This window comes from Quercus suber, unplaced genomic scaffold (assembly GCF_002906115.3).
Source record: "Quercus suber isolate HL8 unplaced genomic scaffold, Cork oak 2.0 scaffold_389, whole genome shotgun sequence".
Lineage (NCBI taxonomy): Eukaryota > Viridiplantae > Streptophyta > Magnoliopsida > Fagales > Fagaceae > Quercus > Quercus suber.
In genome coordinates, this window is record NW_027069841.1 from 97,838 (window position 1) to 111,997 (window position 14,160).

The window sequence follows — 14,160 nt, forward strand, 5'->3', positions numbered from 1 at the left end:
CCCCCCCCCCCCCCAAAAAAAAAAAAAAAAAAAAAAAACAGGTAGGTATTTTTTATTACATGCATGAATCTTCTTATATATTCTTTTCCTACAATACAACACTTTGGAAAGTTGTCTAACCGAGTTACGTTAGCGAGGATAGGTAGGAAAGTAAACAAATTGAGTTTAGATTGTACGGGGATGTGAGATAATTAAAGCAATCACTTTAATTGCTGATAACAGTTCTTCATTTCAGGGTATCACATACTCCATAGAAACCAAAATAGCATAAAACATGACATTCATAGTTTCATTTTCTTTTCTTTTCTTTAGTTTGAGTTTTGTTGGCAATAATCAATTTTGTTTTGTCCTGTGCCATCTATTTCCTAGTTGAAGATGCGATTAGAAGAGGAAGTGGCTGATATGATGAAAACCAAAGATAATTTATCAGAGGTAAAATCTCCATTCAATTTGCATTTCTTTGTAACTAGTATTTCCTTGAACTTTACCCTTCTCTTTATTGGTGTTTCTTACTATAACTTTTTCATTCTGTCATGCATGGCTCTACCAGTCAATAAACAAAGTAAAGCTTCACTTGAAAGGCCTAAAAGAGTTGAATATGAAACTGAAAGCACGCAAACAAGAGGTAATTTTCCCTCTCTAATTCCTTAATTCATATTCTATTGTGTCCTTATATTTATTTTTGTAGTTAATTTCTTTTGCATTTTTTTTTAATAGCCTTTTCTGTACAAAGGAAACTCCAATTCAGGTGAACATCTGAGTCTCTCTCTTAAAATAATGGAACCTGCCGCCACTGAACCTCGAAAGCTCATCATCAAGGAAACCACAAATACAATAGCCCATCAAACGATCTCAGTTGTTAATCATAGCTGTACAAATCAGCAACATTTGGGAAATTGATTCGCACATAGCTGATTAAAGTGTAAAAATTGATTCGCCAGTATTTTTTCAGTCGATGAAACAGGTACATAGCTGGGGCTGAAAAGCAGATGTAGGTTTTGTTATGTTGGGTCGTCGTTTTAAGTGTCTGTTTGGGAATAGTTTATTTAGATAAAATAGAAACTTTTTTATTGAAAGTGTTGTAGATAAAACTAAAAGGTAGCTAAAATAATATAATGAAGCTCATGAATAGTACCAAAAAATGCAATGGGACCCATAAATAGTAGCAAGAATAAGCTGAATAGTAAAGAAAAAATTACTTTTTAAGCAATCTTAAACGCACACTAAGTGTAAATAAAGAAAGGGACAAAGTTTAGTTACAAAATTTGTTGTAGGCTTAGGCTATAACCTTACTCAATATCATTTTATTGGAAATGAATTTTGACAAATTCACTATTGGATTACATCTTCTTCTTATATCCTCCATACTTGCAAAATTTCTAGAAAATTAAAGATCAATAGCTATATTATCAATAAATTAATTAAATTGCAAGTTTTTATAGTTTAAAATTATGCATAAAATATAAGTTTATAGATCATATAGTAAATGATATTCAATTGGCATAAAATTTGACATGTGTATTGAGAGTGTAAAGAACATGCAATTCAACGGTTAAATTTTCAAAATATATAATAAAATTTATTTTATTGAGTAAACTTGTAACCTTAGGCTACAATCAATTTTGCAACTAAACTTTGTCTTAAAAAAAATTATCCCAGGACAGTTGACATATATACTCATGTTGACTCTTTCTTGATTTTTATTTTTTTATGCTAATTAATCTTATCACGTATGTTCTGATTTTACATTAACGGGCATAAACTATTTATTTTGGAGGAAGATCGACTTGATTTAAATCCTCAAATGTGATACATATGACATTTAATATATAAAATAAAATGAACAACTGAACATTGGATTATTATTATTATTTTCATTTTTGTATTTTTCTGACAAATTGTGTTAGTTGAATATACATATATAATTGCATATATTCTTCGAAAAAATTGTGTACATTTTTTGAAAAAGTGTGTACATTTAAAAAAAAAATAATGTACATTTCTTTAAAATTGTCTATATTTATAAATTTGTTTACATTATTTGAAAAAAAATATGTACAATGAATGTACAAAATTTTGTACCTCTTTGAAATTTTGGATACATTAAATATATATAATTGCGTAAATTCTTTGAAAATTTTGTATACATTGAATGTACAAATTGAGTACAATTTTAAAAAATTTGTATATATTTAATGTACAAAATTGAAAATTTCTGTATGTTAAATGTACATAATTTTGTACATTTTTAAACATATATAATTGTGTTAATTATTTGAAAATTTATGTACCTTAAATATACACAATTATGTGTATATTTGGATTTCTTTATTAGCATGCCATATGAATGCTTGACCTAATAATCAATGATCTTCAACACTTCATATTGTTATTTTCTTCACCAAGTTTACATGAAATTCAAGATTGATCAAAGAATGCAAAGATGACAAAAATGTTTTCTTTTGATTGCTTTTAATTTCTTCAATTACATGTTAATTAACTTGTTTTGCTATCACATGCTAATTAACTTGGCTGCTTTCATGCTGATTTTCTGACATAACAATTCTGTTAATTGCGTATCTAAGATGTAAATTAGCGGAGGGGTCTGACAGTTTTGGTTTATTGAAGGATTATTTCTATAATTTTATTTTATAATAGTGTGAAAGTTTTGGAAAATCGCTTATTTTGAGTTTTTGAGGACCTAAAATAAACGTCCAAGATGTGGGAATGGTTAGCCACGTATAGCTCATAGGCTTGTGTTTTCTGATCGGCCCAATCCATTTTTGATGGAATAGATATTAGAATTCACTTGTGGGTTATCTTAAATCCATTGTTAAATTAAAGTACATCATCCACAGTTGTCATTTCATTATATTAATAGCCCACTTAAAAATATGAATCCAAAGACACTTTAAAAAAAACACACATTTACTTCTTTCGATACTTTTTCTGATGATAATAAGAATATATTTTAATCATTTAAAGTGGAGTGCCCAAAAAACTTAGGAAAACAATGTAAATGCATAGGCAAGGCCCAATAATCAATCATTTATTTTAGAATACTTGGGCTTGGGTTAATAACCGTCATTGTAAATAAAAAAACTCAATCCAACCTGTAGGGTTAAGGGGCCCAAAAGTATATGTATTGGGCTTTAGGCCTTGACTGAGTATGTTGAGTGGTTCGAGAACATACAAACAGCATTGGAGAGGTAAGACTCAGAGCCCCATAAGTAAGCTACAAGTGAAAGGGTTAGGGAAGGTATACCAAGGAGAAATGTCCCCTCAGCTAAACGAATCAAAGATCAAATTGTGTGTCCTATCATCCAGGATGACGTTCCAAAAAGTTTTATTGATAAGGACATGCATTATGAACATACATGATGGATGAGAGTTAAGAAATATCTAAGGGAAAGCTACTATCACCATATTAAATACTCTGTAGTTAACTCTTTGGCCGCATTAATGAGAAAATGATATCTTAACAGTCCTTTTCAGTTTTACAACTACCCCCAAAAACTTAAGGAGGGTGCTGATAGGATAAGGATCAACACAAGCAATTTACTGTTCACGTGGAAGGTAGAGATGAGAAGGGAGAAATAATATAAATCAAGAGGAAGACCCTAAGAGAAGGGTATTGAAAAATTAAGAAAGAAGTACTGTAGCAATTAAAACTATATTTGTAACCAACTTCAAGTAATATATATAAGAATTGATCTCCTCGGATAGTGCCGAGTATAATTTTCCTTAGATAAATTTAGTCCATTTTTGCTTTATTGTCTTATGGATCCATTATAATAGTTATCCAACTCATTATAACCTAATTTTCAAACTTCCTATCTACAAATTCATTGTATTGGGCTCATTGGACCTAAATCCACTTCCTTTTTGGGATTATGACTCAAATTGTGTCCTTACACAACCTCTTTCACATCTTTTATTATTATTATTATTATTATTATTATTTATAATTTCCACCAAACGGCCAAAACAAAGTTAACGTTATAATTTTATTTTATTTTAAAAATTAAAAATAAAAACAAATCAAATCAACGTTATTATTTTATTTTATTTTATTTTAAAAAATAAAAATAAAAATCAAACCTACTACGAGTACTTAAGAAAAATGTAAAGTAGGAATTGCCCGGCATACTCTGCTTCGATATATAAACCTTAGATTTCTGTCTTCTAACACGTGTTAACCTTCCATTAATTATAATCAAAGCTCAATTCCAAGAAATAAAAAAACACATTTAAAGATATTGTATGTCTTAGTTCCTTAGCGTATCCATTTGAAGAAATTATGTGTCTTGGAATTTTGGCACTTAAGTATCCAAAAAAAGAGTGAAGTTGTGGTATACTTTTGTGTTAGAATCTCTTTCTCTCTCTCCTATGTGTGTGTGTTTGTTTCTCAAAAAAAAAAAATCCAAAAAAAGAGGAAAGTAGGAGACAACTAGGGTCAAATAAACACATTTTGTAGACTAAGTCGGTAATTTAAAGTGAGCCATTTTATGAAAATTTAATATTTTCTTCCAATATTCCAATGGTAGTATTGTTGAACATTTATTTGCAAAAAGCTAGCAATTTGATATATTTTTTTTAACAGCTTTAGCCACGATTGAATCCGTTTCCTTTGTACTAACACCACTATGATCATGCCAAAATCATTAAATATTAACAATGTTGTTAGCATGTTAAATGTCTTTCATGCAAAATATGGTCATATTTTTATGAAAATTTTTCATGTGTATAGTATTTTAAATATATAATAACAAGTTTTTATAACTTGTAAATTTTTAACAATATCATTTCTATTAAATACCTTAATTTAGTTTCAAACAAATTATTTTCAAACCTAGCTCAAATTAATGGTCTACAAAAAATAGGGCCTAGTCTAGGGCCAGCTAAACACAAATGTAAAATATATTGTTACTTAATATTTTATAAGAGATACACAGATTATAAAAAAGAATCCAACCTTAAAAAATTTTACACTCTTAAACTACCACAAACACAATGAAATGTATTAATAAAATGTTTAATATTTGAAAGAGTATAATATTTTAAAAATAATTTTTATTTATTAAATTTTTGGCTCTTAATTAAAAATAAACAAGACAAATAGATATAATATAATCTATTTTAGGAGGCCTTAGGCGATTACCTAAATGGTTTAATGGTTGAGCTACCCCCTGGAGACACCTAGCTTAGAGATGACAATGGGATAGAGTTCAAGTATGGGGTCTTCATCTCTACTCCGCATGGTTTTGTCTTACCTCATTTCCATCCTATCTCACAAAATTTTACTTCATGTTAATCTGTCACACCCTACCTCACACCTATTAAAAATTTTATTTAAAACTTGTTTTATTAATACAAGACACATGAAATTATAACTAAATTTATTACATCAAATCAAACTAATTTTTAATAAGGACTAAATAATATTATTCAAACTGTTTAATAAGAAAATATCACAATAAAACAAAAAGTCTTAATATTCATACATTTAAATACTTAGCAATACAAATGAAGTCTTTAATAATAATTGAATGGGGCTGGAGCAGGACTAAAAAGCCTAAATTCATATCTGCCCTGCCTTATAGTGTGGAAAAGAAAAAATCCTTACCCTGTTCTCGCCACAAGGGCAAGGAAAACTTACCTAGGTTGGGTTGAGTCAAAACCGTAGAAAAAATTGACATTACGGGTTGTAATCAAACAAACTTCGTATTGGGCCTCTTTGGGCAGTTTAGTTCTTTTGATAAAATCTATTGGTTTCCCAAAAAAATAAAAAGAAAAATAAAAAGAAAAATAAAAAATACTGAACAAACTAAAAGTGAGGGTGCAAACCCTAGATTTTATGTGCGACACGTGTCAATTATCCCCGTCCCCAAGCAAAAAAAACACACACACACGCTCTCTCTCTCTCAATTTCTAACCCAATCCCTTTTCTTTCTCTCTCTATTTTTCTCTACCGCTTTTCTCTGCAACTTGTCCTCTCTTTATATGGTGAATTTATTGAAACAGAGAAAGTCTTTTTAGAGAGAAAGAGTAAAAGAAAGAAAGAGAGAAAGAAACAATGGCAAAACAGAGCAAAAGTGCTTTACTCAGTGGCTTCACTGAGGAGGAGATTGAGACTGCTAATACCATGCTCGAGTTTCATCAACAATTCGTTGAATTCAAAACACACCCTCAAATTCAGTCATGGGTCGGCCTTAAACGGAGATCTAAGAGACTTCCCAGACAATCATTGGGCTGTTTTCATTTCAGTTTGTCTTCTTCACCGGCGTTTACTCATGGTGGTGTTGAGGTGGGTCCTACTCCTACATGTAAGACTGAGGCTCCAACTGTGGCGGTCAAGGCCGGAACTTTGAGCCCTGTGACCCCCCTTTCATTCTCTCTCAGTAGTGAATCTGATGACAAGCCCAAGAACGCTCTGAAATTCAAAATCGTTAAAAGGGTATGTCTCAATTTTTCTTTGACTTTTGCTTACTGGGTTTTGTTGTGTCTCTCTCTGTTTCTTTTTCTCTTCATAGTTTAAATTGCTATGAAGTTTATATTTGAGGTTTTTTTTTTTTAATATATAGTTTTGTCATTTATATGCTCTGTTTATTGATTTGTGTGTGCTTTGGTTGTTCTTGATGTTGTAGAAGAGAGAGGACTGGTTGGAGATTACGGAGGGGTTAACTCAGAGCAGGGATTTTCTGAAGAAGGTGAGTTTTTTTTTTTTTTTTTTTTTTTAGTTTTTTAGTTTTTTGTTTTCTTCTGGGTGTTAAATTGTCTTTTCCATGAAAATTTTGTTTTTTTTTTTCAGTTTTTGTTTCAACAAAATTTGATGCAATTGTTTCTCTAACATCCATTGTGAAATCCAAACAGGAGATAGGGAATGCAATGCGTTGTTACGATGGGCTGAAGGCTTTCAATTTGGAGTTGAAAGCAAGAAAACATGAGGTATTACTATTTCCTTTTTCTGATAATCTGATTGATAAGATGTACTTTTTCCTGTTCATTAATTACTTTTTCTGGGGTTGGGCTTGGGTCCCTTTTAGTTTAATCATGATTTATTAACTAATTTATTGTTTTGTACAGTTTTGTCATGGCCATATGAAGGAAAATCCATATTTGGAAGATCGCAAAAGGTTCAAGCTTGCAAAGGGTTTTGTTCAAGTGCAACCCACAGTCAACTCTCTCCTCAATGCTCAAAATCAAGATCATCAACAGCAAATTCACAGTGTGGTTAAGCAGAAACTGTTCATTGTGAATCAGAGGGTTCAAAGATCAGAAATTGATGAGAAACTTCAACACCCAATTAACCAAATGCACTCCTCTCTGCCAACTAGTGCTGGATTTGGCTGCGTGGTCAAGAACGATGTGGACCCATCTAGTCTTCCTGATCTTAACGTTTCTATAGAGGACACTGTTGGCGGGAGCTCTTCTGGACCTTTTGATCTCACAGTGGCCAACAGGATTTCATATAAGGCTATGGCAGCACAAGCTAGACAGAGAAGGATACAGATCTGTAGGGTCAAGAAACTCCATTGCCGCTAATATTAGACATTGTTTTTATTTTTCTTTATTCCTTTTTGATTTACCCTATTATATATATGGTTAATTGCGTATCTAAAATGTAAAAATTGGCTGAGATCTGGGAGTTTCCTTTCTATTGAAGGAATATTTCTATTCTATAAATATAATGGTATGAAAGTTTTGGAAAATCTCTTCTTGTCATTTGACTCATTTTGATGACCTAAAATAACAAGTTCGAGATTTTTTTTTTTTTTATTTTTTTTTTTTTTTTTAATTTTAAGAAATAGTATTAATTTATTGTGTCCAGTCTTAATAATAGTGAAATGCTTCTAATGATAATTCTCTATCATTAATCAAGACATCAGTTGGTTATTTGGTACGATAGAAATTAAATCTTAAATTTCTTATTTGATCATAAAATTTTTTACTAATTGAACTAACTGAAATTTCTTAACAATGTTGAATTTGTATAAAGATTCTAATATGATTTCCGGGTGGTTGCTAGTTTTGGGAATGCTCTAACACGTGTGGGTTGCGTTTTCTGAGAGAACAATGACAATGAGTGGGGCCTGTGGTTATATTTGGTGGAATGGATAGTAGAATGTGGTTGTGGGTTATTTCAATACCTGAATAGGCTACTATAGTGTGTGGAAGCTCTATTAGTTTGGTCTATTAACTATGGTTTGGCATCAAAAAAGGAAAGGCACAATTACTTCTTTTTTCCCTGTTCGAATTTTTATCCTTTTTTGCTAGTTTCTACTAAATTATTGATGGAGGAAAAAAAAAAATGAAAGAAGACGTGCTTAACGGTTGCATAGTGCTATAATACTGTTCTGTTTTAAAACAGTTGGCTGCAGTGTCTGTGAAGGCAGGTGGTTATAAATCTAAATGAATCCAAGTTGACTTTTCTATTGGTTAGAGTTGTGCCGTGAACCCCAAGCAAATTGTAATTATTGTTAATTTTAAAACACTAGAGCAAATTGCAATTTTTGTTAATTTAACACTTTGTAGAGTTAAGAATTTCTGTGTAAGGAAATTGTTGTGTTTTAACTTTTAAGTGATTTCTTGATGGTCGTAAAAGTCTGAAGAAAGCACACATGATACTTTTTTAATGGACAAAAACTAAATTGTTAGTTTTTAGGTAATAAGAATTCAATGGGTTCCTTGAATCCACAATGTAGTAAATTAAAATCTACCAAAGAAAAAATTCGATAAAAAATCTATATTTTATTAATAATAATATGAAAATTGAATTGCCTTTAGAGGCTATAATGCGTTTAAATAGTAAAAACAAAACCTAAGGCAACTATAAATCCCAAGGCGGCTAAAAAAGCATATAAAACCCTAATTTAACTAAACAACATTAAAATTTAAAAATACCGAAAGTTTCAACTTATGACATTTGCTCCTAATGATAGCTATTTATCATTAGGCCAAGACATCAATCAATTTTTGGTATAGGCGGGGATTAAATCTCAAATCTCTTATTCAACCAGCAGAGACTTTACTAGTTGAGTTAACTGTAACCTACAAACAACCTAAACCTAACATAAAAAATACTAAAATTAAATAATTACAAAAATTAAGTATTAAGCCATGTCCTACATCATTTCCTTAGCTATCAAGAGATCATACCTATTGTTTTACACTATTGTCTTTATCTATAGTTATAAACATAGACTTTAGTTTAGTTACAACATAATTTTGATTAACAATTTTTCTTTTGATATGATTAATGATTTGATTTCTAGTAATACTACTTACACTATCATTTTACAATTTTTTTTTCGAATTATTGAGTTTGTAAGTTGTTATTGATGCTCATATGATCCACCACTTTATTATCCTCCATCAATAGTTTATTAGAAAAATTATTCAATACTCTTGATTTTGTAATACTCCTGATTTTGTGTACAGTATGGTGGTACTCTATTCTCAAACGAAAATGGAAGATTAAAAGGTGAGAAAAGAAAAAAAACAAAGCCAGGTTGTTCTTTTTTTTTTTTTTTTTTTTTGGTCATGCTTTTTCTGTCCTATTTAGAGTTTTATTTAAAATTGTCTATAATTGTTAAGAGAATTGAAGAAAATAATGGAAATTATGCAGCTCTATTTCTAGATCTAAAAATCATTCTTTCTGCCACACTCTATGCGGTAGGTAAAATATATTATTTGATTTTGAATTCTTACTAAATTTCAACTTATTACAGGGTTTCTATGAACAAGTAGCATCTACATATAGTTCAGGATATATGTGAAGATTGAAGAGAACATAAGCATCTTTATAAGGTAAATGATTTCATGTTTTTTTTTCTTTTTCTTTATTACAATATATGTTTATTAATTTGATATGATAAAGAAGAGAGGATGCTTATTTAAACATTTTGTTATAAACGGAAGGTCAAGATTAATTCTCAATTTCAATTTTTCATTATTATAATAGATTAGAAATACTCTTCACTCTCAATGACAACTATTCAATTCTTATGCAATTAAGTCTCACCCTATAAAAAGTACTTCTAATTTTTTTTTTTAATGTCCCCCCCCCCCCCCCCCACCCCAAAAAAAAAAAAATGTTGTATATTGATTACCCATATGATTAGTTATTCCATTCTAACTCTTACCATTTCATTCCTCCAAAAAAAAAAAAAAAAAACCTAATTCTTATTCTCATTTGTATAATATAAAAATTGTAATTCTATAACTCTAAGTGTATAATAAATGGATTAATAAAAATAAAAGTTTAAAAACTGATAATCAGTTGTTTTATAAGTAGATTATATATTACATTCAAACAAAAAATTAAAGAAATTGGAGTTATAAATTTGGGTTGACTGTGTGATTTGTAGGCCAATTCAACTCAGGCGTCAGGCTTTCATTTTAACACATTGTTTTTTTAAGAAAGGTCATTTTAACATATTGAATACGAATAAACATGTTTTCATGAGTTTAAAAATCTCTTAACTATACCCAATTTTATACCGAATCCAATTTTGCCTTATTTATTTACAAATTTATAATCATGTAACAATAAAACCTTACTCATCAGTCAAAAAAAAAAAAAGTTTATATCACCAATTACCTCATGCACTCTGTTTTATCTTTAAAGAAATTTGATCGCATTTACTTTCAAAGAAAAAAAATCATGTAAAACCATTTCAAAAAAAAAAAAAAAAAATTCAATTTTCGTTTTCGTTAAAATAGTGGACCTAAAATAACAATATCTTCCTCTTTTACCTTTCTACCCTCAGCGCCACGAGTCTGAATACTATTCAAGGTGCCAAAAAGTTGGCATAAATGCACACTCCCACAAATCATCGAAGGTGCGTACTGTCACACCATGTCTTTATGTTTAAGCGTAGAATTCTAGATGTTCTGATTGGTTCGTGTATCCCAACCACATTGATAGCACGTAAGCATCAAAATGACAAATCTCCAGATACATCACACCTTGACCGAAGATCTAAATGAGTTCGTGATTTAACCAAACCTAGCCTCTTTGTTTGGTTAAAGTCAGTTCGAGATTTAACCCAACCTTAGAACTTCATGTTAACCATGTACTAGGTAGTCCCAATTCCCAAACACTCAAAACCCTAGTACGCTGTCCCTTTTGTTTTTTATATAACTCATAGAAGCGTCAAATACCATCGCTGCAGCCTTCAGTTCCACCTAAGACTGACACAAACACAATTCAACCTAGTTCCATGCTCAAATACTATTATATTAGGGTTTCACTCTCTCTGTGATTATCATAATCAAGGGTTTGCAAAGGATGAGGAATTTCTATGTTGGATTTCGAGAAGCTCTACATTTGTTAATGTGAGCGATGTTCCAATCTTATACTTCCATGACTCTGATGCTGTCCCTTTGATTTATTTTCCATCTCATATTTCTTCTTCTTTGATTCTTCGTTCCCTTTAATTTTATTGAAAATAAATCAATTTTTGAAGAAATTGTAATTGTTCACCTTAATTTTGGGTTCGTTGATTTTTCTGATTTCTCTCGCAAGTTGTGCAGCGTTTTAAAAACTTAAAGATGTTTTATAATGAAGTAATTTTGGGCTTTTCATGATACTAAATCTCAAATTGCCGTTATATTATAGACTCTACTTTCTCTCCTCTCTTATGTTGTTTTTTGTTACTTTCAAATTTTCATTGTTTAAATCTACGTCGCTGTTTATAGGCATCTGTAAACTCCTGATCATAATTGGCGTTTGGATATGATTTCTTCTGGTTTGAATTAATGAAATTTATGTCTTATAAAAAAGAAGAAAAAAAATCGTTCTTGAAAAGTTAATGGATAATAGATCATTTTTAAAAAGTTAAAAAAAAAAATACTATTATTTTTTTAATAGTTTTAAGATATTTGTTAACTTTTTCTTTTCCAACGTTAATTAATTTATCTTTGATTGACTCACAAAAAAAAAAAAAATCATCTAAATCGAAGAGACTACAATCCTGGATTTTAAAAAATGTTTCTGGAAAANTCACATGATGATGGGTCTTAAGTAGTGAATAATTACTCAACAATTTAATATCTCATAGCTGTGAAAATATTTGCGGAGAAAAATTATGTCTCTTAGTCTCGTGTTTTACTGTTTACTGTTAGCCTTTTCAACTAATTTTCAACTAATGATGATGTGATCATGGAATGGATGAGATAGGATTATTAAATCTTAGGGTGGGTGGCCAAAAAACAAAAACCCCTCATTGGTTTAGGCATTTCACTTGTAAAATCTTTCCTATTCTCACAAAAAATGTCATGAATGAATGGACAAGGCCCGATTATCAATCAGTTATTTCAAAACCATACAAGGGTTTTCTTGGGCTGGGCTTCATAGACTCTAAATTTGCCGCTTGATAAAATTCCAAAAATCTCCCAAGAAATTAAAAAAAAAAAAAAATTATAAATATCATATACTTACTATACCATGTAATAAAAATTAGATTTAGAAGCCGTAGTTAGGTTACGTAGCTACACCAAATTACAAAAATCTTGTAGAAGCTGTAGTTACATCAAGTAATTGCACCAAATTAGAGCAATTTTTTATAAATAAAATCAACAGCAAATTACGGCAATTTTTAAGACAAAATCAACTGTTTATTTGTTCTTATCAAGTAATCATTTTGGATAAAGTTTGATAGACAAAAAAACTTAATAATTTAATATCAACTTTTCTTCTTCTTAATTTTTTTTTTTTAATTTTTGATTTTACGGTATAAAATTTGACTAAAAGAGATAAATCTGATTTTAACAAAGAGATAATATAAAAAATATCTATTATGAAAGCATAGATGAACTCAACCACCTATCTTTACATCTAATGGTTGTTGTATCTATTAAAGGTTTTTTTTTTTTTTTTGAGAGTTTCAACATATGGTATTCGCTTCTGATAATAGCTCTTTATCATTAAACCAAGATACCAATCGGTTTTTGGTGTAAGCAAGGATTGAACCACAGATCTTTATTCAACCATCAGAAACTTTACCAGCTGAGCTAATTGAAACCCACAAAGAATTTTCTCCCCTTCATGAATCATTGTTGGGCGCTCAAAGGTTTTCTTTGAAACCTTCTTTTATATAAACTCTCTAAATTAAATATGTAAAAGTTGAGCCCAAAGTTTTGGAGTTTTGAAAACAAGGTAATCTCTATCCTTTTTTTCCCCTCACATATTTTGCATTTTTGTTTTTTATTATGTGAAATCTAGCAAGATTTGTAGGAATTAAAATCTTGTGATTTTTAGTAAAATTGCAATTCCTATTTAGATTCTTCTCTGTAATTTACAATATATATATATATATATATATAAAAGCCCATTATAATTTTAATCCTATAAATCAATTATCTCCAACTCAAAAGCAAGTTCATGGATCTCTGATTGATTGTTCGTGCTAAAAACGAAAATGGAAGATTAAAAGGTGAGAAAAGAAAAAAAACAAAGCCAGGTTGTTCTTTTTTTTTTTTTTTTTTTTTGGTCATGCTTTTTCTGTCCTATTTAGAGTTTTATTTAAAATTGTCTATAATTGTTAAGAGAATTGAAGAAAATAATGGAAATTATGCAGCTCTATTTCTAGATCTAAAAATCATTCTTTCTGCCACACTCTATGCGGTAGGTAAAATATATTATTTGATTTTGAATTCTTACTAAATTTCAACTTATTACAGGGTTTCTATGAACAAGTAGCATCTACATATAGTTCAGGATATATGTGAAGATTGAAGAGAACATAAGCATCTTTATAAGGTAAATGATTTCATGTTTTTTTTTTCTTTTTCTTTATTACAATATATGTTTATTAATTTGATATGATAAAGAAGAGAGGATGCTTATTTAAACATTTTGTTATAAACGGAAGGTCAAGATTAATTCTCAATTTCAATTTTTCATTATTATAATAGATTAGAAATACTCTTCACTCTCAATGACAACTATTCAATTCTTATGCAATTAAGTCTCACCCTATAAAAAGTACTTCTAATTTTTTTTTTTAATGTCCCATGGATTTTAAAAAATGTTTCTGGAAAATTGGTTCTCAATCTACGGTCAACCTCAACACATGGGCCAATCTGGCCCATTTCATTCACGGGTATTCGGTAAAACCCAGTCGTTGTGTAATTATAACTTTATATAAGTCTTAT

General features: G+C 29.8%; 1 protein-coding gene across 1 annotated transcript; it reads left to right on the top strand.

Moving 5' to 3' along the window:
* The first annotated feature begins 5,928 nt into the window (after positions 1 to 5,928).
* On the top strand, positions 5,929 to 7,712 carry LOC112021322 (uncharacterized). Its single transcript, XM_024053892.2, has 4 exons — positions 5,929 to 6,457; positions 6,648 to 6,710; positions 6,874 to 6,948; positions 7,087 to 7,712. Exons 1-4 carry the CDS (start codon positions 6,077 to 6,079, stop codon positions 7,543 to 7,545), a joined length of 978 nt encoding a protein of 325 aa, XP_023909660.1. The 5' UTR covers positions 5,929 to 6,076; the 3' UTR covers positions 7,546 to 7,712.
* The last annotated feature ends 6,448 nt before the right edge of the window (positions 7,713 to 14,160 follow it).